General features: G+C 41.5%; 2 protein-coding genes across 3 annotated transcripts in view; both read left to right on the top strand.

Moving 5' to 3' along the window:
- The first annotated feature begins 366 nt into the window (after positions 1 to 366).
- On the top strand, positions 367 to 4,922 carry LOC147242829 (homeodomain-interacting protein kinase 1-like). 2 transcript variants are annotated; one of them, XM_086189738.1, is made up of 2 exons: positions 367 to 1,421; positions 2,062 to 4,922. In XM_086189738.1, the coding sequence occupies exons 1-2, from the start codon at positions 1,301 to 1,303 to the stop codon at positions 3,528 to 3,530; spliced, it is 1,590 nt and encodes a 529-aa protein (XP_086045864.1). In that variant the 5' UTR covers positions 367 to 1,300; the 3' UTR covers positions 3,531 to 4,922. The 2 variants fall into 2 exon arrangements, with proteins under 2 accessions (XP_086045864.1, XP_086045865.1); XM_086189739.1 differs by having other exon boundaries at positions 368 to 607.
- A 4,454-nt stretch (positions 4,923 to 9,376) lies between these two features.
- kcnk3a (potassium channel, subfamily K, member 3a) overlaps positions 9,377 to 24,987 on the top strand; it is a 31,671-nt gene continuing 16,060 nt past the window's right edge. The window contains exon 1 of the mRNA XM_086189742.1: positions 9,377 to 9,802. Within this exon, the coding sequence (XP_086045868.1) occupies positions 9,520 to 9,802 (283 nt within the window). The 5' untranslated portion in view covers positions 9,377 to 9,519. The remainder of the gene's footprint in view (positions 9,803 to 24,987) is intronic.

Raw genomic sequence — 24,987 nt, 5'->3', positions numbered from 1 at the left:
AAATTGTTGCCAATTACAAGTAGAAGAGTGGGTTTGTACTTTACAGCCACATTGCGACACACTAACAGCGAGGAAAACAACAATTATTAATTAATTTATGGTTTATTGTACGAATGGGATTGTACAGAAGCACCGACTCAATTTTAAAAGCTCCTTGTTTGGATACATGTTCAGAAACTAAATGTTCATATTTTCAGTGAACAGGAAGTGTCGAGATTGTTCACGGTAACAGCAGTATTCCATACGAGTCATTCTGATGTTTCAAATCTGGCTGACCTGTGATCTGTTATGTTACGTCTCTTATGTCTGTGAACACAGACATGACAGACGTCACATACACACACATAAGAGGGCCATCATCAAAAGCTAAATCATCACAGACAAACATCAATCGATTAAAGAACTTTGTAACGCATCATCTTTTTCATGTCAGGCCGGAGCATATAAGCCTCATCTCCTTTGTAAACTGTTCCATTTTCCACCGACTTGATTCCTTGTCCGAAATCAGACTTGAAAAATACGTTTCTGACCTTCAATCGAGCTCACAGCAACTAACTGACTTTATCAATGTTTAGTGGGAGAGACTACAAGGCTACCTGCGCTTCAGGTAAGTGTGAAAGATGCAGAATGTATGAAAAAAAACTTGAAAATCTGAAATGTTACACTGGGATAAACTGAAAGGTAAAACAAGGCGGAGAAGCTGTTCAGAACAACTTACATGAACAGGACAGGTCTCGGAAAAGTGCTCCGAATATGTTACCAGTGTTGGATACTTCAAGACTTTTGTTGCATGTTTAAACTTAAGATAAGATAAGATAAGCCTTTATTCATCCCACAGTGGGGAAATTGGCATTGTTACAGCAGCAGAAAAACAGAAACAGCAGCGGAAGAATTACAGAGCAATAAATAGAAGAAACTACAATAAAAAAACTGTAATACTCTATTTTCTTATCTATTTCGTAAGTATATTTCACTGTACTGAAAAAAAAAAATGTACTGAAATATTATAGTAATGTAAGGGCAACCTCAGACCTCCAACAATATCAGTGTGATATTTCCAGAGAAATTAATCAGAATGTTCAGACAAGACATTTACATCGCTGATATTAGTAAAACTTAAGGCATTGGGTCCCATCAGTGACTCCAGCTTCTGACTCCAAATACCCACACCATGGTCAGGCTCAATACTCTTTTCTAATCGGCTGTCAGGGGGTTGACGAAAACCGTGTATACGCACACGTAGTTCGGCTCAAGCTTTATTCCACTCGTTCGGAATTACTCCGCCAGCCAAGGTGTTACTATGGCAACTGTCAACTGTCAAAGCTTCCCTAATAAACAACTCAAAGAACTACACTTGCACTGTTTTTCTGTCATTCAACAAACTCATATCTATTCTGTGCTCAGTATTTATTGCCTTGAAGGTAAGTGGAAGTGTAAAATTACTAAGTTGAAAATTACAGAAATTTCAACACAATTTCAGCATTTCAAGACAGCAAGCACCTGGAACTACTTCCCGGAAGACGAAACACATTAAACATTTGACCAGTGATTTTGACATTCACTTTCATACAGTTGTTAAAATACCTCATGTACTTCTTAAAACTGTATCTTGACCATGGTATGAGCGGAATAATCAACTAGGTGTGCGCATATATGGTTTTAGATGCACGACACATAGGCAAATAATCACATTGACGCATGTGTCAGGTGGTTATTTGCCTCAGCGTCCTGCATCCAAAACGATATCTATACACAACTATGAGGTGATTATTGCTTCCATAACTGCTATCACATTTATGTTTAAATCCTGAGAGCTTCTGAACTCAGAAATTCGAATTATTTGTTTGTGGTGTCAAAATTGTGGGAAGCATAGAATATAATCCTGCTAAAAGCAAAACTTCCTTTGCAGATGACAGATTTATATTCAGGACATTTGTCGTTGTCACAAAAATTAATATCCAAAAGTGAGGTTCATGTCATTTGTGTTTATGTGCATCAGCTGCTCTACTGAATACAGTAATTTAACGTGTTCTCTCTTCATCTTGATCCTTACATCACAAGATGTCCAGGCCGGACAAACCCTCCACAGTAGATCTGTGGCCTACCACATCCTGGGGTTCATTGGCGAGGGCTGCTACGGGAAAGTGGCCCGGTGCCAAAATCTGGTGACCAAGCAGACAGTTGCGGTGAAAATCTTGAAGAATAACATCAGAAACATGGACAAAGAGCTGAACATGATGCGGATGATTGGTGGCCTGGACTCCACCCGCGCTAATGTCATTCAGTTCTTCGAGAGGTTCAAAGATGTTGGACACAACTGTTTGGTCTTTGAGATGTTAGACAAAAGTCTTTACGATTTCCTCGAACTGCGAAATTGGATCCCCCTGTCTGTGTGCCAGATTCGGCCCATCACCCAGCAGCTACTGGTGGCTCTTGAGGCCCTGAAGGGTCTTAGTGTCCTGCATATGGACATCAAGCCTGACAATGTCATGCTGGTCAGTCAGAAGGACCAGCCTTTCCGGATCAAACTGATTGATTTTGGAGCAGCGATTCCATCCTCGGCTCTTAAGGTGGGACGGAAATATCAGCCGATTGGCTACAGAGCGCCTGAGGTTGCCCTTGGCCTTCCGCTCAGTGAAGCTGTTGATGTCTGGGGGGTCGGGTGTGTCCTGGCCTTCCTGTTCCTCGGAGATAACCTCTTCCCAGTTGAGTGCGAGTACCAGTCAATGCGGTGCATGGTTGAGGTACTGGGCCAGCCAGATGACTGCCTCCTGCAGGATGGGATCCATAGCCATAACTTCTTCAGTGAGGTGGACACCGCTGGCGGGAAAAAATGGTGCCTGATGACTCCTGATGAGTATTGCACTGTAAATGAAATGGTGCCTAAGGAGAGAAATTCCTACTTTGATCTCCCAAGCTCTTTGGATGGCCTGGTCCACATTGATCATAAGAAGAAGGCTGTGGAATGTGAAGATAGAACGGTCTTTGTCGACCTCCTGAAGGGTCTTCTGCGTCTAGAGGGGGATCAAAGAGTCTCTCCACATCAAGCTCTGCAACACCCTTACCTTGCAATGCCTCACCTGACGAAATACACAGACACAAGCCCCCCTTATGTCACCAATGCCCACAAATTAATGGAGATTTGCAGAGTAGAGGATTCAGGAGATGTTGTCCGTCCCTTGCCAACCTGTGGGCCTTCGCTCGATTCGGGCGCTGATGCAAGCAAACAACCCTCTGGTGAAAACAAGCTGGTCAATGGAGAGGAATCCGTCGTCCCTGAAAGTAAAGACCCCTGCCGTTTGGATGAAAACAACCCTGCTCAGCTGAAGAGGACAACGGGTCCTGATGATGAAGAAGAAATCAGCCAGTCTTCAGACGAAGAAGAAGACACCCAGTCTCCAAATGAACCACAACCCTCACCTGTCTCTCCATGTAGTTCGACTGCAAAGGTTTTCAGCGTCATCCGCGGATTCTTTCGTCAGTTCCCCTCTGCCTTTACCTGCTGCTTTAGGCCCACTGTGGAAGACTGACCCCTTGTTGATGTGTTCATACCTAGCTAGTAGAGCTAATGATATGTATATAAATATAAAAATATGAACTGAAATTTGGGGTGAAAGTTAAGACGAGGGGAGCGCCACAGGACACAAGAAAATCATGAGGCGAAGAGAGAGTCGAGACCACCTGAAGTAAGCTGACAATCTGGCAAAAGCATTGTTGATTGCCTCCACGAGAGCGTTTGATGGACTGGATGGAAGACAAACCTGGCAGCATCATGTGACAGGAAGTGAATCACGCGTCTTAAGGTAACTTTAGATGACGGACAAGTCTGACGGCCTGCACGGACTGAGGCATGTGCCACACCCTTTTTTCCTCCCCTACGATGTTACTTTGCCGCAGTGGAGCTTGTGACTTCAAAGACTGTTCCAGAGCAGGGACCCCGTTTATTCATTCAGGGCCTAATTCACAATAAATGTATTGTATATATTTGCTTACGCTCATGTATATCTGTTTCTCAACTACTAATTAAATGATTTTTTTTTTTTTTTACTTTGCTATTTCATCTTTGTTCTCTACATGTATTGACTCACAATGGTGCTTACAAACAGCGATGATTTAGTGGGCCTTTGTTGGTATAAAATGGTAACTTTTGTTAGCTGAAGCTGATGAGAAATGGTTGTCATTGCAGGTATGTCATCATTAATCAAAATTCTTGATAAATACTTCTTAATCTTATTGGCACGAATGATATTTCATTCCAAAAAAAGACAAAAACAAAATGGCGGCACAATCGATAAGGTCAAGGTTTCAACAAATTAAGTCACAGTGCCTGCTTGGACTGTTTATTTGTTCAATATTTTTTCCAATTGACTTAAAATGATTGCCTTTGTGACCTCAGTTATTTTTGTAAATTCAGCGTTCCAAGTTTTTTGTACATCTCTTGTTTTACCTTTAGTTTTTTCTGTAATATATAAACCTCACCACTTCACTTCCACTTTCCTCCTCGCCAACATTGAGACAAAGTCATCTTCCGCCACCAGTGAATGTGTGTCTATGCAAGGTTTCATTACAATCCATAACATCTATCAAAAATAGTTGTTCCTCCTGGAGTGGCGAATCAACTTAATAACACTGCCAAAACTGCTACAGTGGCATTCTGTAGCTTCTAAAGCCACGATAATGTCTTCAGTCATTTGCTAAACAAAAGCGCATTTTACATTCAGACAACCTGATCAATGATCACCTTATTTTTGTAATATTTTACATAATTGAATGGAAAAATGTCTCCTCTCGAATAAAACAATCAAGGCACCAGTTAGCCAATTTCTATGCTAACTTGACTTGCCCCTAAGTCGACTGCTGCAGCTCAACCATAACAAAAGCTAAGAAGATCAGAGGTCAGAGGTGAAAATGCAGGAACCAGAACCACGAAACCTGTCGCTTATCTGGAACTCTTCAATTTCAATGGTAAAGCATCTCCAAAAATATCCCATTATTGGCACTTCCTGCCCTTATTTGAACCCAAGGACAAATACAGGTGTGTATCAGAGTCAGCCAAGGCTAATAAATATAATCACTTCTAATTGGCTGGATGCTGGAAATAATTATCAAACGACAGCAGAAACGGCAGCGGAGTCACATAGACTGAGCAAACGATGAGAAAATGAAAGACTTTAATTGAATGTCAGCAGTAAGCTGTGGGTCATGTTGAATCTCATGTAATGAGATGTAGGCAGCTGAAGGGCATCCCTCCCAGGATGCTTTGCTGGTTAGGAAGTGCGCAGGCCAAAGACTTGGAGGGGTTTGGGATGTCTCCATGGCATTGCCTTAATGATGTCCTCATATCACGGGGTTATGTAATGTGCTCTCCAGTAATGTTTAGTCAGCCTCATAAACCCCTGACCCCTCCCCACGAGTGCAAGCATGTGGAGGACTTATTGTGTGTGTACGTGTGCACGTTGGGTTACTATGGACTTGATGTCATAAAAATCAAAGTACATTATTATCCAGGAAGTATATATTTTATAAAATGAACTGTGAATTCATGAATGGTATGTTTATTCATTAAAGTGTTTTGAATTATAATTGCTGGCTATACCTTTAAAAACTACTAGCTACATCCTGCTGCTCCAGTCAGGGTTGAATTGTTCTGTCATGGTCTGGAAGTGTCTTCCTTCACCCTCCCTGTCTTGAACCCAAACCGGGAGGTAAATGCCTTGTAAAGTGAAGATAAGACTTGATAACTTTGCTATGAGGTCTTCTAGAGTGCCTATCGTCTCACCTAAGAAGTTGTCCGCTCAGTGCTTTAAGATGATCTGCGTCTTTGTGTATCTCAGTGGACACATTTCACTGTCATCAAACCGAAGGCCTGCTCATCCAGAGAGGGGATGAAACGCTGCTAAATCTTGGTTTAGAAATTCACAACAAATCCAGTGCGACGGCAGAGTTCTCCTGTTTATTGGACTTGCGTCGACTCAATAAAAACCAGAAATAAATAATGTCAATGATGTTAAGGGCTTTGTTTTTGCAGCATCTGCAATGTTCGGTCTTGAGGTTCCTCCTGCCATACAAAATAATGTTTTCAGGCATTTTATCTGAAGCTGTAGAGTAGAAACAAAATAATCGAATCATCAAATCATTACATATATTTAGAATAATCTCACGTGTTTAAACCCCCCCCCCCCCCCCCACACACACACACACACAGAGTTAGAAACTTCATACAGCGCAGTGCAGCTCTATGTTTCATGGAGGTTTTCTCTCTGAGCACTAACAGGTCCAAAGTGCACCAAAGCTCTGATTTCAGTGTGGGCTTTGCAGCCTCTCCAAAATCGTAGTAATGAGGGTCCAGGCTTGATCCCCATCTAAAATTGCCCGGGGTCAGAACCTGCCACCGGAAAATTTTATTCTGATGGGTCAGTGGCTGCAGGAAGTGCGCCGCCTCACGAGGATGTATTGGTGATTATGCAGTGAAGGATACAAAGAGTACTGCCTGGCCTGCAGCTGAAGCCCTAAAGGTCCTCAAGATGCTACAGCTGAACTTCTTTTTTTTTTTAATTTCAAATAGAGAAAATGAGAAGAAAAAAAAAAGCACTCGCTTGAATATCATTGCACCGGGTGACCCACCAAACATGCAGAAGCGTCATGCTGTGGAGCTACTCACTACGCAAGGAGAGCAGCCTATTTATCTGCAGCTAAAAATAGTCTTCGGTGAGAAAAAAAATGCAGTCTCAAAAGTCCAGTACCTAACTGAAAACTGAGAGTGCACACTTCTGACCTGCTTTTTTTTTTAAGTTGTGAGCAGCAGACAAGCTGGTGAAAATATAAATATATCCAGTACTTAAATTCAGCCAATAGATCATCATCTGTCACGAAGGTGTAGTTTCTAACATGTACCATATAAATAGAATTGTTTTAATTGTGAGGTGAAAGTGCATTGATCCCGTTCCCTGCTCCTTAGCTCGCAAACGGCATTTCTAAAGGTCACATTTTTGATCAAAGTGTCATGGATTAATTGATGTATTGATTGGGCCGAGGCCTGCAGCTCGTCGGTGTGTGTGATTGGAGGATTTATGCAGGCTCAGTCACAGTTGACTTGGCCGACCTGGTTATTGAAGCCAGAGTTATTTTTAGCTCGGCTCACACTGTGGAACTTAAGATTGACCAGGATCCATCAGTCAGTGATAGAACCAGTGAAGCACAGCGCAGGTGACATCGCCCGGTGGAGAGAGGACATTTTAGATATTCAGGTACGTTTGGTGTTTGGTGATTTTTTCTCTGAAATGGCTTGTCGGAACATGACTAAGCTCGTGTTTATCAGTCCAAATCATTTGTTTTATTCCAACGAACTAAACTAGAAACAAAACTGGGCACATATTTATGCAAACGCAAATTTTAAGTGTGAAAGGATAAAGTCTCATTGCAATTGCCTTGACTGTGCATGTCCGTCCCGCTGGGGAACCACTGACTGGAAACAAGTGACACTAAAGGTCATTGCATTTGAACCCTTTCACTCAACATTTAGTCTCTTTTTGTCGTGATGTTCGACTTTTTTAGGCATACTCAAGCAGGCTAAACATGATTTATTTCAACAAACTTAGATATGAGGTTTATTTACTTTTACTTGTTTTTGTAAATTGTTTCTGTCTGGTCGCATGCGCAGTGGGGTGTACGAAACTCTAAGGGCAGACATTTGAATTCTCCTGTGAGAACTACTCACAGCTACTGTAACAGCTGGATTCTGAAGACATTTTGTGCTGAGTCATGTTGTGAACATTACTCATATATGGAGAAGTTTTCCTTCAGCTAAAACAAACAGAGAAACAACAAAAAAAAACCACCCTCGCAGCAGTGAAGGTGAATAAACAACAGGGCTTTTTACCTTCTGCTGCACACAGTCCCCCAAGAATCATCATTCATTAAATGTCATGACCAAATAATATGGTGTTAGTGATATATTGTAGTTCCAGACTCTAGGATTATAAGTGCTGACAGGGAAGTTCATACATAGGTGTAGCCAGGAACCTAAAATCCATTGACGCTACCATCTGTCACCTGTACGTCTCGGGGCATTTTCACAAGTGTATTTTATTTTTGTTTGACTCATCCGAATCAAAGTTAACAATTTTATTAGTTATCTTATTTTGTCCAGTTTGGTTTTTATAACGTGTAACCTGTGCCTCACTGGCACGGCCCACCACTGGACTAGAAATCATGACCACCTGCAGGGGAAGCAGCGGCGCTGGCACGTAGGCTAACGGGCAAAACTCACCAGCTCTTCAACGCTGTGCCGCGACGGTTGATGCGTGGCAGATGATGATTTAGATTACTTTTCATTTGCTAAAAGAGACAGGGAGCAGTAACAGCTCTAACGCTAGCTAGAATTTCCTCGCCACTGACAAAGATAATGTGTAGAAGCTTGCAAGTACAAACAAGCCAGTGGGAGAGGGGCGTCAAGGTTGGAAAAAAGGAGAGTGGCGTGAAGTACCACGGTCTGGCCTCAGATGCCGACACTTATCAAGCCTCCAGCAGTGGGGCTGTTTTAAATCGAAGATAATAGGTGCAGATAATTTGACCCACGTCATGAAAATAGAACAGAAATTGTCAACCACATATATTTAGCTTGAAGCTAATATGACTGATCGCTAACAACAACCAACCTAACCAAAAATTCAATTTCAAAATGTATGTTTCTGCAATTGCTCATGGTAACGTCGAGCGCAACGAGCTAAAACGTTCAGTCGAAAACCAACTTGCTTGTGCTCATTCATGTGCATTCGTGGTAGCGTCCGTTTTATTAAGTGTATTACATATTACACCTGATGATCCATTTGAGGGTTTGTAAACAGACATTTCTGGACAGCTCAGCTGTCGTAGCCTGTCACACACCGTTAGCTCCAAGCCAAATGTACGTCGCTGACTCTTCCTGCGTTCTAGAGTCACAAAGAATTGATGGAGATGCTTGTCATGAGATGAAGGCGCTTTTTTTTGGTGAGTATTTAAAATGCAAAATACACTTTTTGGGTAGAGCATCACCCCAAGTATGATATTAAATGTTGCACATACATACTTGCAAAAGAGTAATTCATATTCTTATTTTGCTACTTTTAATAGAGTAAAAGAGGATTTCCTTCCCTAGTAGTGCTACTGACATCTTGCTGAGAGGAGTGAATAATTTATTTTCTTCCTTAAATGCCACGCAAGCAACGAAATAAAAGGGTTTGTGTGTGTGTGTGCGTGTGTGTGTGTGTGTGTGTGTGTGTGTTCTCTCACTGTGTGCCGTCATATCTCCTATTTGGGTGAGAGAGAGAGGAACGGATGGGTGGGCGGAGGGGGAGGATTCCTGCGGTGGGAGGGAAGGAGGGTGCTGAATGAACAGCTCCTCCGCTCATAAAGTAACCAGAGAGCTCCTCTGCTCCGTCAGAGCGACACAGCCATGAGCCAGCCGAGCTCCCCGTCCTCCAGACCCGCGCCGACACTCCGCCTGTCCCCCTGACACACACCACACCGCATCACACCACCATGAAGAGGCAGAACGTGCGGACCCTCGCCCTCATCATCTGCACCTTCACCTACCTGATAGTCGGCGCCGCGATCTTCGACGCTCTGGAATCCCAGAAGGAGACGACCCAGAGGAGAGAGCTGGAACTGAGGAAAGTAGAACTGCTCAAGACCTTCAACTTATCCGTTGCGGACTTTGACGAACTGGAGAAGGTGGTTCTGCAGTTAAAGCCGCATAAAGCTGGGGTGCAGTGGAAATTCGCCGGCTCCTTTTACTTCGCCATCACTGTGATCACGACCATAGGTAAGAGAGCATCTCTGAGATCAGCCTGACTCTCCCCCCCCTGCTGCCGTGGAAAAGTTGATATCGTAACGCGTTTTATCACCGGGTCCTTCTGGAAGTTTTAGGTAACACTTGATGCATTTTGAACGGCAAAAGCTAAATGATACAGTATCAGACAGGTGGTTTTGCAGAACCAGGATATAGCAAAGCCGGGGAGCACCGCAGTGACAAGATCACGTCCGTAAACTCAAAAACGAGCCTATGTTCTTGCTCCCAACAATATACGAACCCTGGGAGTTTGATTTTTAAACCTCACCCATCTTTTTTGTGTGTGTGTGACTTGTAATTAGTCAAAGTTACTCCGCTAAAAAAAAAAAGGCAATTTATTAGCTAATGAGTTTCCCTAAGTAATCCTGGATCTGGAATGTAACTTGTAACTGAAGTTTCAAAGCCCAGTGCAGATGGAGATAATTATTTACTGTACCTCAAAGTACTCAGTCATGATCAACTTTTGATGAAAATATATTTCTTTTGAACACATTTTGATTGATTTTGTGATGCTACAACAGATATTGATGCATGAAATTTGTTAACTAAACTATAAAATCTTTCTTACTTGAACGCGACACCAAACTACAGTTTGGTTTCACACAACCTGAGCGGGCAAACTTTAACATTTCTACCTTTTTAAGGCAGAAATGAGAGAAAACTGTTTCACAAACAGGTATGAGACTTTTGAGTGTTTTGGATCATCACATTAAGGGTTTCTTTTCTCAACATTAAATCTGCAGCAGCTAAAAACTCGAAAAACAAAACAAAACAAAAAAACCACAAAAAAAAAACATTTGCTTGCTTCTCCAAATAAGGAATTCTGCTGCTCACAAATAAACGGTGTCATTAAAGCTCCAGGAATCTGAATCATTTTTCAGCTCCTGCGGGGGACTTTTTTTTAAAAAAAATTTTTTAACTGACTTCGCACAGTTTATTTGTCTTACAATTAGCTTATTCAATTTAGTGATTAATTGCAAATTAATCCAAAAGCCTGCTCACGACAACCAAAGATTGTGTTGTGTGGCTCTGTGCATCGCGTCCTTCTCTGCAGTGAAACACAGCTTTGCTCGTTCAACCAAAGTAAAAAACACTATTTGATATAGAACCACCCTCCTGGATGGAGTGAGCGGGGCGGTTGTCAGTAGTGACCTGTGGCTTGTAACCCTATCAGATTCAGGCGACTAATTGCACACCGACCCAACCCCGGGTTTCCGTAACCACATTCTGTAACAGTGAACCCTGCGGCTGCGACAAACACAGTGATTGGCTTTTCAGCCTGTCATTATGTATTAATGACAACACCAGAGCTTTGCTGTTGCGAGAGCGCTCCTGGCACACAACATCAGCACAGTAGATGGTGTGTGGTCGAGATCATGCAGCCTTGACTTGCTTTTACTCAGTACATTCGTACCGGAGTTGGAGCTGTGATTTCTTTCGTATGAAAACGGTGAGGCTAAAACTATTCCGGACTCCTCCTAAAGTATAAAAATAGATGCGAACCTATTATTTCCTGTCATATTCTTTGAAATTATAATTAAATGAAGGAAAAAGTCATTTTGGAAATGAGGCCTCAGGACCAACACACACACACACGCACACACACACACACGCACACACACACACACACACACACACACACACACACACACACACACACACACACACACACACACACACACACACACAGAGGTGCTAAAGTTGGTGTGAAAACAGAGTCCTCTGTTTGAGGTTGGGGTTGGCACAAGAGTGAAGATTGTTTTCATACATGCTTCCTGTCAGGGTGTTAAAAAAATACCCTGTGAACGAGGCGATAGCCGCATGAAGAAACTGCACTGATATGTGACTAGATCTTTGTACACAACCAATAATTCAACTTAAGTCAAGAAGACGGGAGGAGAAGCGACAATCAGTTACCAATCATCACTTTCCAGGGAGAGGGGGAAAGGGGAGGCAGAGGGTAGCTGGTGTCCATTTACTCACCAAACGGGGGGAACGATTGAAGCGATGTGAGAAAACGCCACAAGAGGAAAATAAATGAGGTTTCAGCCACAGAGTGCTCTCAAGATGGAGGAAGATTGGGGAAGCTCCATACGCGGTGGGGAAGTGGGTGCGCTAAAAGTCTGGGGGGGGGGGGCTCACCTGTCTGTCTGTCTGTCTGTCTTTCTTGCTCTCTCTACTGTAACCCCCCCCCCCCCCCACACACACACACACACACACACACACTTTTGGGTGGTGGGGTTTAGGGGTGGGGCTCCCCTGCTGCAGTTCAAGGCCACACAGACCATGGAGAGGACAAACACACAACATGACACCTCATATCCTGTTGCTATCTGATGTGGCGTATGATAGTTGATGAAAGCAGGAATGTGATTCCGGGACACGGAACGGTTGTGTTGCACCTCTCAGGAAGCTGGGTGGTATTTGTTTGTATCGTGTAGTACAGGAATTTCATCCGTATTGACAGTACTTTACACCTCATAGTAGCCAACACTTGGTTTCAAGACAGGAAGTAATGACCTTGTTAAGAGCTGTTAGACACCTCTTCCTAATGCTACAAATCAAATTTCACCAGTCAAATCTAAAATAAATGGTCTGTGTGGCTTGATAACAACAGGAATAAGAGATAAAACACTGAGCGAAGTGATTCTTTAAGTGCTGATTAGCATGATCAGAGCGCTATATCAGCAAACACGAGAGAATAATCTGATCCTTTGTCTAATCTCTGAGGTTATTAACCTTCCTCTTCATCACCCGCCCTGGCTCATAAATATAGATTTAATATCACCGTGTGCTCGCGGATAGAAAAGGCATCAGCTGAAAGTCAACACTTTCATCGGAAATTCTTTTTATTTTGAATCACATCCTACTAGCTTGTCTTTGGATCAACGTCTCCACCGGTGCACCAGTTGCACCAGCTGACCCGGCGCAGAGAAGAGCAAGCGTGAAGGAGCATCAGTAGGACAGCGAGGCAGCCGCGTCAATACGTCCCCTGTTTCTGTGTGGACGAACGATGAATAAAACATCTGAACTTTTACCCCCCCCCCCCCCCCCCCCCCGTTGTTGTTGTTGACACCAGATTTGATCTGGTGGCAGGCGTAAATCCATTTCTAGCAGCGAGGACACATCTTGAATTATAAATACTAATTACTTGCATTAGTATCGTCATTATTATTCAGTCTGCTTAAGAGGTTAGTGCAGTAACCGGTTGAGTGCATAAAGAATCTAACTCTCAACAGCTGTTCTACATGGTCCTCCGTCATAATCAGGCAGAGGAAGGGGAAAAGGTGATAATATAAATGATACAGCACTTTAAAAATACCAATACATCAAAGCAAAAGAGGATATTTTATTTCTGTGCTCGGTGGTTGGTGGTAATTACTTACCGAGCTTAGATTTCAGTACACACATTGATAATAACTCAAGTGGCTTTATTGCCTCATCAATCAGGAATAAACCTTTCTAGAAGGTAATTGCTTTTATAAACTAATATAAATGGCGACAGGAAGAAATGTTTAGCTGTTGCAAAAAAACAACACCAAATAACTGAAAGAACCAAAACCCCTTGTTTCTGAATATTTTGACACATTTGTTTTGTAAGCAAAATGTATGATTTTGCAGTAGATAAATCTGCTGGTAGTGATGCCAGTGTTCAAGTTTGCTGCAGTGTGTTATGAATCATCACCTCTTTTGAAGTCTGCCTGGGACTCGATGAACTCAGCAACTCTGAATCCGAGGTGCATTGTTGTGCTTCAAATTCTGAGTTAGAATCCTGGGATTAGATTGAAGGAATGATGGGTTTTAACCGGAATTACATAATTCCAAGTATTGTGCCCTCTCCGATACGCGCATACCTTCTGACGATCTCAATTCCACCAATTTATTTTTGCCGCGTTGAACAAACATGCCAATGTTTTGGCTCTACGGCTTCGATAAAGGCTTTGTGACATCACACACCCTCGCGAAAACCATCTCACTGTGGCTCAAATTACGTGTCCATCAGTCAGTCAGCGTCCTTTGATGTGGGCGTGGCTTCGCTTGAAGAGACTGTCTGTTCTAAGAATAACTGCGACTTCTGAAGAGGTTAGCGTAGATGCAGCTACAGCAAATGCCTTTCTAGAGGGACCGGCGTCAGCTTCCACGTCCGCCCGCTGATCTGATCGGTTGACGTTGTGACGGACCGATCCTTCGTCCAGTCACTTTCTAATGATCTTTTTAAGCCTCTTACCTTTGTTCGTACCTTCGTACTGCGTTCAGGCGACTTCTCAGACGGATCGATGAAACCATCTGATGTGCTTCTTTCATTCAAAAAGCATAAATGTAGCAGCGATAGCGTTTGTAATCGCTGAAGGTGAGTAGGAGACAACATGCACACCGCTGATTTGATATCTCTCTCTTTGGTTCAGGGCAATTCCCCAAAAATTCAAATTGAAAGTACGATTGCTGCAAAAAATTCTGCATTCACTTACTTTACAAGATATTAAAAAGTCCTTTGACTGTAAATAAATCAATGCAGAAGTGAGATTGTGTGTGTGCAGGAATTTGCCCCCCTCCCTTTTTTTTTATTTAAAAAAAAAGTTTGTAATTGCAAGATAGTGAAAATGTTTAGGTCATGTAACTTCTGGGAAACATGGTTACGTAATCTCATTAAACTGCATGAAAACATTTGTCATTCTGGACCATTTTATTTTCGCTTGAAGTTTGCTGTGGCCGGGATGAGGGCAACAGCTTGGCGTTGCCTGGTTCATGTGAAGTAAAATGAAATTTTGAGATAATTTTAAGACTTTTTGAAGGCCTTTTTGATATTGTTAAACAAAGAGGACTCGCTAAAATGCAATTAACTACGAATCAGTTCAATGATTAACCAGAGTGATTTTACATGACAAAATGCTTCCCTGGTGCATAAAAGATCCTTGGAATAAAGCAAATTACCTTTCCAGGATTGTGCTGTGCAGTGGGGTGTACAAGGACCCGTTAATGAATACTTCTGAAATGACACAACAGACTTTTAGAACCGGCAAACTCTACATGACACGTGAATGACAGAAATTTGTTAATTAAGAGCGAGCAATAGCCTCAGCGTGTCTGAGTCAGTGGTGCCACGGGGATGTCAGTGAAAACTTAAAGTGACTAAAGGATGACTAAGCTCTCTTTGTTTGATTTGCCCTGCACTATGTCACTAAGGTTACACAAAAATCCCCCCCAACACACACACACACACACACACACACACACACACACACACACACACACACACACACACACACACACACACACACATCTCACCCCTCCTCCTCCCAGAAATGTGCAGCTGAATGTGACACGCTGTTAGCAGACGGCTTTGGGAGAGTATCCACAACAAAGAGAGAGCACTATCACCTGAGGGCATCTCTGTGGGTCATTTGTAGCTCTTCAGAAGTAATTTAAAGCAGCTCTGAGCAGCTTGACATTTTGAGAGGCCTCAGAAGTCATGTTCAGTATGACAGTAAATGTCACCGCTGGTCACGTTTGTATATACACGAGTCTTGACCGTTTAATGCTAAACAATACGGACGGGGAGTATGAGGTGATCCTCTATCAGACGGGCTTCCAAATGACCTCTCGATAAAGGGTGCAGAACTCTTTCAGCACAAAACAAGATCTGGTTTGGTGCATGAGGAGTTGACACTTTGGTTGCTTGTCCCGCCTTTATTGGCAATCTGAATTGGCACTAAAATAAGAGAACTGAGCAGCCTCAAACAAAATATTGTGTAGGAAGGCCAGAATTGTTTAATTGACTGGCTGAGCAGAAAGAGGAATTCTGTCGCGTGTGATGGAGCAACTTTACTGGAAGAGCCGAGTGGATCCTTTGATGGCTGAGGGTGTTTAAATGGTTCTCTTCATACTACATCGTTGAATCGGGATTGACATTTTGCTCACTGGACACTGCGAACTGTGGCCAAAGTCAATTGTGTGTAATTACTTCAAATGACTTCAGACTCAACATGTCAAACTGGGCAATTAAGATATTCTAACTGGCTTAAATGTGAGAAAGTAGGTGTGGTTATTTGCGTTTGCAATATTGCTTCATAACACAAATGGTTACCAATTCTCTGATTCAGAATCGAATGAAACAAATCCACGTTACATGGGTCATTTAAATTACATCGTAGAAACTGAATTTACAGATTTTACAGAAAATCGTTGATCTGCTGTTGCACGGTATGTGATTGTGATGGGTGCATCGGTTGTTACACTGATGACTATGTTGATCTGTTTGTGGATAAGGTTTAATTCGGAGGCTGGAGTATAGAACTGATACTTTAGTCCAGGAAGTTACATGAAACCACCGAGTCAATGCCTCGACTAGTTTTGCATTTGTTGGTACCAGAGATACGAGATTGTAGAGGTAGTGAACAATGACAATGGGAGCAAGAAGTCACAGGAAGTGCAGAAACACATCTGCTTCAGTGGTGTTTGTACCAACCAACTACCACATTTCTGGTATCATGATGGTGAACCTCAGGTTGAATAATCCGAGTCCATTTCCTGGAAAAATGACCGTGCCTGTTCTCTGCTGAGCTTCATGAAATTTTGCCAAGTAGGTTTTATGTAGGGGCGCTTGGAGAGCGTGCAAAAAAATAAATAAATAATTTAAAAAAAAAATGAATTAGCTGTTGGTAAATTTTTAAATTGTGTGTTGCAACTGCAAAAAGGCAAGAAAAGAAAAGAAATCAAACTAAATCCTCCCCATATTTTCAATGCTTCCTCTTTGTCTCATAAAAACCTCCTCCGCCAAGTTCTGCTTAAATCAGCCCAGTAGTCTTTGTGTAACCCTGCTGTCAGTCCTTGTATTTAGACACAAGCCAAACAAATCGGTGATATCGAAGGAGCGTTTAATGGATTTCACATGTAATTTCCAACACAAACATTTATCGTCTTTAATTAACAACATCTGACAATAATTCTTACGTCAGAATGAAAACTGTCCCACAGAGATGTAGCTAGACACTATAAATATATGCAACTGTGTACAGAGAGACAAACAATGAAACCTCTGCAGCTGTTACTGGCAGCGCACGCTTGTTAGTGTTACGGATCTGAAGGAGAAACATCTGAGAAAGTTGATGGAAGCGGCTCTCATCGTTGCTTCTGCCCCGTTCACATGGCCAGTCAGTGTTTACGTATTGTACGCCCGCTTTGTCTGCCTCAATGGAAAGTTGAGCGCTTGCTTGACTCACTAAACAAAACATTTGTATTTATTAGACTTCATAATCCAGCAGGGAATTATTGGAGTTTGACGAAATAAAATGGTACACAGTAGTGAGACATACATATAATATACATACGCGTTAAGCTTTACTTCAGCAGCTCGACTCCTTTAGGGTTTATTTGACTTGAAATTGGAACTTTTTCTCTATATTTTTGAAAGAATACCTAAAATTTCATGTCCTTGAATATTGAATTATGTGTCGCAACACAACCAGAGCTTTTAGTGAAGGCTGGCCGCTCGATTAATGTCCTAATCCTTCCAGTGGAAATTTGAGATTAACTGAGGTGTGTGTGTGTGTGTGTGTGTCTGTGTGTGTGTGTGTGTGTGTGTGTGTGTGTGTGTGTGTGTATTTGTTAGCTCTCCAGGAATATGCCAACAACTCCAGCAACATGATAAACGAAATATACCGTCTCAGTTTGTGACCCTGTCCTCACAGCTGAATTATTTGTTTATATCATGTGAAGAACTTAAGGCCTTACATCTATTTATAAAGGATATTACTGAGCGCTTCTATGGATTTTAAAGGTGTTTATTCGTCTCCATGATTTAAGAATTGAAAAAGGGAAGTCTGACCTTGAATCAAAATCTCCACTTCCCTTATAAGAAACAGAGATCACCCAGGCCTGACTGAGTCACAAGGGAAAATTGGGTTTGTAATGTGAACCTCTGTGTAGAGTTTTCAAATGGCTGTCTCTCGAAAACGACTGTGTCATGGTGTTTTTCCACTTGTGACCTGAAAAGGAATGGTATTGGAAACGTGCACGGTGCTCAGCCAGTTGGGTTATGATTCCAGTAACAATGTTTCAATGAAAGCCATGGCTGTTAGTGTCACTGCATGGTAGTAGAGTGTTTACATGGAACATTCAGGATTTATAGAAACATTTAGCCAACAGTAGATTAATTACAGCACTCATATTTTGTATGTATGAGGTACCAAACTGGATAACCTGTAGGTACAAGGGAGGGACTGCTTGTAAATATGAAATGTTTGAAACGCATAACATGTAACATTTGCCACATGGGTCACACGGTCAAAAGAGTAGTCTAATGATGAATAAGCGTCGGATGTTGCTGTTCATTGTTAAACAGTCACCACTGTCGATCAGAATGACTGACGCGATGGCAGGGATCGATGAATGTTGGCCAAAATGTGGCCCGCATCTTCTTATGTCCCATATTTGTCCTTGAGCGGTGACTGCAGCCACCAGAGCGCAGCCTCAGGTCCACGTAATCTGCCCCGAGTCAAGCACAGCTCATCACATTCAGTCATACCAGGTCCTCACAACACTCTCCAGGGCTGTAACTGAACCATAATTGCCCCAAGTATCCCAAATAAGACCCCAGTGCACCTGCTATCTGGGATCGTCTTATTGATGTTTATTCAGTTCCTGCAACAAGTAATAGTGACAGCTACATTAGTTAAAGTCAATTTGGCTTGCTAGCTTGACATTACCTAGCCAGACATCTCCTTTCATGTAAAAAAAAACCACTAAAAATAGTGCATGAAAAAAAAACTAGTGACCTACATATTCGCTGCGTGACTACCATGTGCAGTATTTATCACAGTAGCATTTTACAATAAACATGATTCATATTGAAATAGTGTGACAGATAAAATGAGATCATTAATGCCATGATTCCAAAACTGGGGGCCATTTTTTGTTGAGTACATTTCATGTTTATGCGCCAAAGTTTTATGTTGAGGTAGCGAGTGTCAAAACCATGTCCTCCAGTGCTTCCAGTTGAGTGTCTGACAGAGCTAGCAAGCATTGACATTAGCAGTGCTAGCCTAGCCACTAGTAATGCTAACACCATCGATGGTTGTAAATGATGTACACAGCAAGTTTGGTTGGAATGTTTTAGGGGGTAAAGGACTAAAAACTTTTTAAGAACCACCATTCCAATTGTGTTGCAAAATGGCTTTTTGGAGTAAAAATGCTTTTTCATTGCAGCAAGAGGGTATTAACAACAAAGCACATAGAGTTCTCTGGATGACTTGGACACTATACCAGAAAATATTTTGGTTTTTGAATTAAAAAAATATTGTTTTATCAACCAGCGCAAGTGCAACAGTACAAACCTCTTCTACAGGTCAATCATCAAACACACACTTATTACATTCATTGTTTATAGCTGCTGAGATGTCAGAATGCGATTGTTGTCCACACTGCTGCAGCTTTGAGAAAACATAGATCTCAAAAATCCATGTGAGCCATTTCTCATGAACCACCTGAAAGGCTTTTTGTGTTTCCAGAAAATAAAGCAGAAATGTGTGAGAAGGCACTGACAAAAGCATCTTATCATTTTCCTCACTGATGCGTAAGAGAATTAATATCGTATCCTGTGCCGGGCTTGAAATTGTCTGCCTTTCTTTCTCTGAGAAAATGGAGAACGCTGATAGCGAATTTGCAAAAAAAAGAAGCTCGTTATGTGTACATCACGCTTGTGTTTGCTTGTACGTAATTGTGTTTGAACGTTAGCTCAGCTCAATCTGCAGTTACATCAGAGCTACCGTATGCTTCAAAATCCCGGAGGAGACAAAAACACATGCCTCAAAAGCACCTGCAAAACAGTTGCGTGAAAAATAATTTCCATATTTATTGGACAAAAATTGCTTCCTCTAAAACAAATTTGTTTTCTGCGAATTAGGATTTTAATTATAAGTAGACATGTTTGAGAGCACAAAAAACAAAACTTAAATAGCCTCTGCTGCTATAAAAAGCTGATACACAGCCAGTCACACGACAGCAGTGGAGAGATTCTCCCCGAGGAACACGCAGTGTCATGAAATACTGCTCTCACACACATTTCTTTCAGGGTGGAGGGTTATACCAGCCGACTGTGTCTTGATCATGTGCCCAAAGCACTGAGCTGTCTGCCCACTGCCCAGAGACGGTGGAGGCTCAGTTGCATTAGCTTTTCTGCCTCAGAGCATCCAAGTGTCAGAAAACATCTTTCCACATCAACCATAGAAGACTCCTCAGTGGTGCTAGTAAGCATGTAAACACTGAGGTGGGAGGTGAGCTCTTGATATAGAAGTTTTAGTGAAACACGTTAAAAAAATTAATTGCCGTGTTTTGTTTTGTTTTTCAAAACAACACCAAGTAGTTTTCTCACAACTCACCTGTTTCTCCAAATTTGGAAAATCCAGAGAGTGGGGGGTTGAATGCTTTGGTCACCGCGGTGTTGTATTAGTTTTACGCTACTCCAACTGGCTCACAGACCTGGAATGATTTGGTCCGACAGAGCCAAGCATCTGTAGCTCGTCTGGGATAAATATGGGAGAATTTGTTTTCCAATTTGTTTTCTGCATCTGCATAATCTCGCAATAAACCAACCTGGATGAATTGGAGTGTCACACACTGGAGGCCTAATGAAAATAACAATAAGAGTCATAGGTGAGTTGTGTTTACTCCTGAGGGCTATTAAAGGAGTACAAGCTTATGAATACACATTTGATATCTTTAAAAAAAAGTAAATGTATGTGGAAATTAAAAACAGGCACTCTTTGACAACCTTAAGCTACAACAACAGGCTGCTAACGTGTTTTCTCAGGAGGGTTCTCAATATCACAGCTGTCCGCATGCTGGATGGTGAGAAAACAGTTCCAGGGAATTTTGTTCATGCAATTGACACCATCTGGTGTTGACATAATCAGATTGGTCAAAGATGCGCTCCAATCATGCTGAGAATAACAAAAGTTCTGACCTGAAATTTGTGTTCTTTAAAGTGAAAAGTTGTCCGACACAGATTTTTTTCCCCCCACGTTATGTTGTTTCTGCACCTCACAATAATGTCCAATGCATAGTGTAGAAAAGGAGTGAATGTTTCTCCAAAAATAATTAAAAAAACCCAAACAAACAAGATGGGACATAAAGTATTAAGTGACGGCGCGGTGGGTTCCTCTTACAGCTTAGGGTCTGATGCCAGTGGAGTGCCATGAATGGTCTGGTGTGTAATAAAGACGTTGCAGGAAGGAAAATAATCTGTTGTTAAGAGCATTGGTGGCAGGGATTCAAGTCCAAACGAGTTGATCGTCTGAAACTTAAGAAATATTTGAGCTCAGCTCCTCAACGCTTTATAGAAGTTATGAATATCATTACAATGCATTTCTAGAAAGTTTTCAGGATGCCACTATATATAAGTTTTTGCCATAGGTGACAAAATAAATGGTAAAGATATAATCCTCGTGTCTGCGAAGCATTCTGCCTGAAAAAGGTCCTGATAATGCTGCGATTCTGAAGGGGAAAGCTGAATAAACATTTTGATCAAACTCCCTTGCGTGTATTTGCTTCCGCAAATAAATACAGGCTGCATGTTTTCACACAGGTTGAGTTTATATTTAAGTTCTCATCAACTATGATAATGTTTCTTGATCATAACCCATTGCTTTAGCTTCCCAACAACCTTATGCATATCTAATTTTCTATATTCCGTTGGTCTAAATTGTAGCCTATCTGCTAGAAACAGGTATAAAATTAACAAAATATCAAAAATGTTGGCATCGCACATAAACTAGAGTGTTCTTGTTATTTTACCCACTTTTTTTTTACTTAATGTAAATTGCAGGATTGGCCAGGGCGAGTCGGCACATTTCTGCCAGGCTTTTAGTTATCATTATTTAACAGGTTGTGTTCCAGAGGCCAATTGTTGCTCTCCTCTGCTCCCACACCACCAACCAAGTATTTTGTTATAGCTGTGGTTTGGTTTGTATTTTCTGCAGCAGAAACACAACTGCAGAAACTCAAATGTTCAATCAAATAATAAGGCAGCAGTGGGTCGCCTTGCTAGCCTGTGTTGAAATGTTGCCGTTGCCTAAAGGGGTGTTCAGACCATTGAGTAATCATAGAGCAACCATAGCATCATAGAGTGAAGACCTGCGTCTTTATCGTGTACAGGTTGGAGGATATACTAGATCAAATATAAACTCAACAGAATGCTGGGACTGAGACAAAAAGGAACGTTTACAAATCTGTCCGCTACACCTGTTCATTTATCGATACACGTCTACTTCTTATGACACATAGCCTCCTGAAAAGACTGAGATTTAAAGTGATAAAGTACTCGCGATTCAATGGATGTACCTTTTTTTTTTTCAAATGAAAACGGAGGTTTTTTTTGTTTGTTTAGTCTAGTAATAATATCTGATATTGATTCGGAGTCTCTGGTCTTTTCGGAGCCATGGTTGGAGATATAGATCCTGTCTTGCTCACACCTCAGTCAGATAACAGATCAATGAAGCAGGAGACAACATATTTAGCTCCTCTGCCCCTGCGCTCTCTCTGCTATGAGAAGATGGAGAGGGTTGATTGCGGGTTAATAGGGGCCATGCATCTTGGCCACTTTGCTAACTACAATTGGCAGTTGAGTATGTCTTCTCACACTATTGACGAGCAGATCGATATTTCAATTCTCTTATGAAAAGACCTGCATCTAACTCATCAAGTCCTGTCATTCATATGCAAACTACATGTACTGTGTAAATGAAGCCTTGGGGAACAATCAGCAGGAACAATATTCAATATTGAATGTGATGTGTGTGTGTGCGCGCGCGCGTGTGTACAGTATGTGTGGGAGGATTGTGAGGTACTGCAGCAGCACCACAAACCATGTAAAGCATCAAATATGGAATATGATGAGGTTATACAGCTGCACAATAATAGCCTGTACCCTAAATAAATAAATCAAATAAGTAATTAATAAAAAAATCAACTCATGTCTGTGTTTCTGTCAAAATATCTGTGATTATGTGAAAAGAAAATTCGTCCAATAACAGCAAACTAAGGTATGATAGAATGTTTTCATTTCACTATGCTGCCAGTTGCATTACTTGCTTGGTACTTCAGTGAGGTCATGTTCTATAAATAGTAATGGGAATGCGTGCATATGCATTAATAAAAACAATTCCATTACAGACTAAGGGAGACTATTGTGGACAGATCAAGCTAACAGCAAAATTTATGATTTGAAATTATATTTGCTGTATGATGGAGCAACTTCACCTCAGTACAGATAAATAAAAGCAATTCATAATCAGGGGTCTTTCATGTTTGAATAGCTTTTCTGTACCTCGTGAGGAAAAAAAACAGCATAAATAGTGAATTACAATACTTTTTTTTTGAATATTTCTTTGTTTTTTTATGTTTTTAATATTACTATATGTGTGTGTGTGTGTGTAGGATACACTCATCAACTGAAGGCATTTTAACTCTGCTCTATCTCTCTACCAGTTTAGTGAGAGTGGTGGTAATGAAATGTGGGAAAAGCCTGATGTTCAGACATTTCGCTTCCTCTTATTTGGCAAGACATTTGTTTAGCAATGGCTAGCATGAGAGCATGAGCGACCCAGCCGGAAAACTGCTGTCAATCCTGCAGTATGTTGCAATCATCCGAAGTTAGCAGCTAAAGTTCTGGCCAGATTCACAAACATAAACACCTGCATGAATTTACGACGTTTCCTGTATTTTGGAGTGATTCAAATACAAAGTGGGGAGCATTGAACTTGGTGCTAGAACAACAAGACATCATCAAAAAATGGACATTCACGAGTTTGTCAGCAAATCTACAAATCAAAAAGAGGAACGGTTGCCGACATACAGTACATGTGGTGTCTGGTTACAGCAGGCCACACACCATTAAAAGACTTAACTTTGAAATTATACGAAAATATGACATTTTACGGAAGATGTATTCGGACGGAAGTTTTTCTCTCGGACATGCTGCATCTGCTTTTGTAAGGCTGACGGTTTTGTTGTTTCGATGTTTGTTTTGTTGGTTTGATGTTTTTTGTTTTTTTTAAATGTGCTCTGCACAGCGACGTTGAGTGCCAAGAAAGGCGCCTTTAATTACAATTTATTATTATGATTATTATTATGGTTCCTGTGTCACCTTTAAGTGAATCTCTGGGACTATTGGGTTCCTCATGAATATCAGACTGGAACATATTCATGAGGCAAATTATATTTGCATCATGTCCCCATTATATTACAGATCTTTTTCAGATCCTTAAAAACAAAAGGAGCCAATTCTATGCCTGTCCTTGACATAAAATACACAATTACTGAAAATAAATGTTCCTTTTTGTATTGAATAAGCTCCTTAAGAGGTTGAACAAGTAATACAGCATGAGGTAGAGTGTCAAAATCATGACAGTGCAATGAATCTCATCCTTCTAGTTCTCCAAGTAGGTTAAAAGAAATGTTGCAGATGGATTTTCAGATGCTGCGTGACCCATGTCTGGTAAGGTGAAGTTGCAGATTGAGCGGAGGTGGAGCTGATGCTCTGTCTGCTCCTGCCATATGGGCAGCCTGAGGCAGCGGTTACCCCATCAAGGTGACACGCCGACCCGATGCACAGTTAAGACTGGATGGTCATTTAGTGAAAATCTGGAAAAATGTGTAACACGCTATAGTATTGGATTGTCGCAATATGTTTGATGTCACAGCACAGATGAAATAGTAAACGAGGTTTCCAGATCATTCCTGCAAAGGTGGACAATTTATGGCAAAAGCGAAAACAACGCTCAAATTACAAAGATACTTAGGAGATGGGTTTCTGATCCACACTGGGCCTCTAGAACAGTGACATTTTACCTTTTCAGTTTGGCCAAAGCTGCACCTTTTGGGTTGTTTTTGCACATTTCCTGTGGCTGCCATATTGGATTGTTGATGTTGCCACAATCCTAATCTCTATAAAACAAACTACATAAATACAGAATCTGTAAGTAAGAGGAGAAATTTTCTGTACATGGAAGCTCCTGGGTTCCTCTGTCCATTTGAGTCGCTCTGGCCGATCACGCGGCGTCAGACATAGCAATCCTAAATACCTTGATGGATTCGCTTTGGAATTGGTCATTTTTTTAGTCAGCTGTTATAAAATTATTCAGTCTAATTTCCACTTCCTGTGG

This window comes from Aulostomus chinensis, chromosome 20, assembly GCF_037954235.1.
Source record: "Aulostomus chinensis isolate RoL2024-O1b breed Wild chromosome 20, RoL_Achi_v1.0, whole genome shotgun sequence".
Taxonomy (NCBI): domain Eukaryota; kingdom Metazoa; phylum Chordata; class Actinopteri; order Syngnathiformes; family Aulostomidae; genus Aulostomus; species Aulostomus chinensis.
Note: the sequence above shows the minus strand (reverse complement) of the source record. Positions and strands in the feature narration are given on the sequence as shown.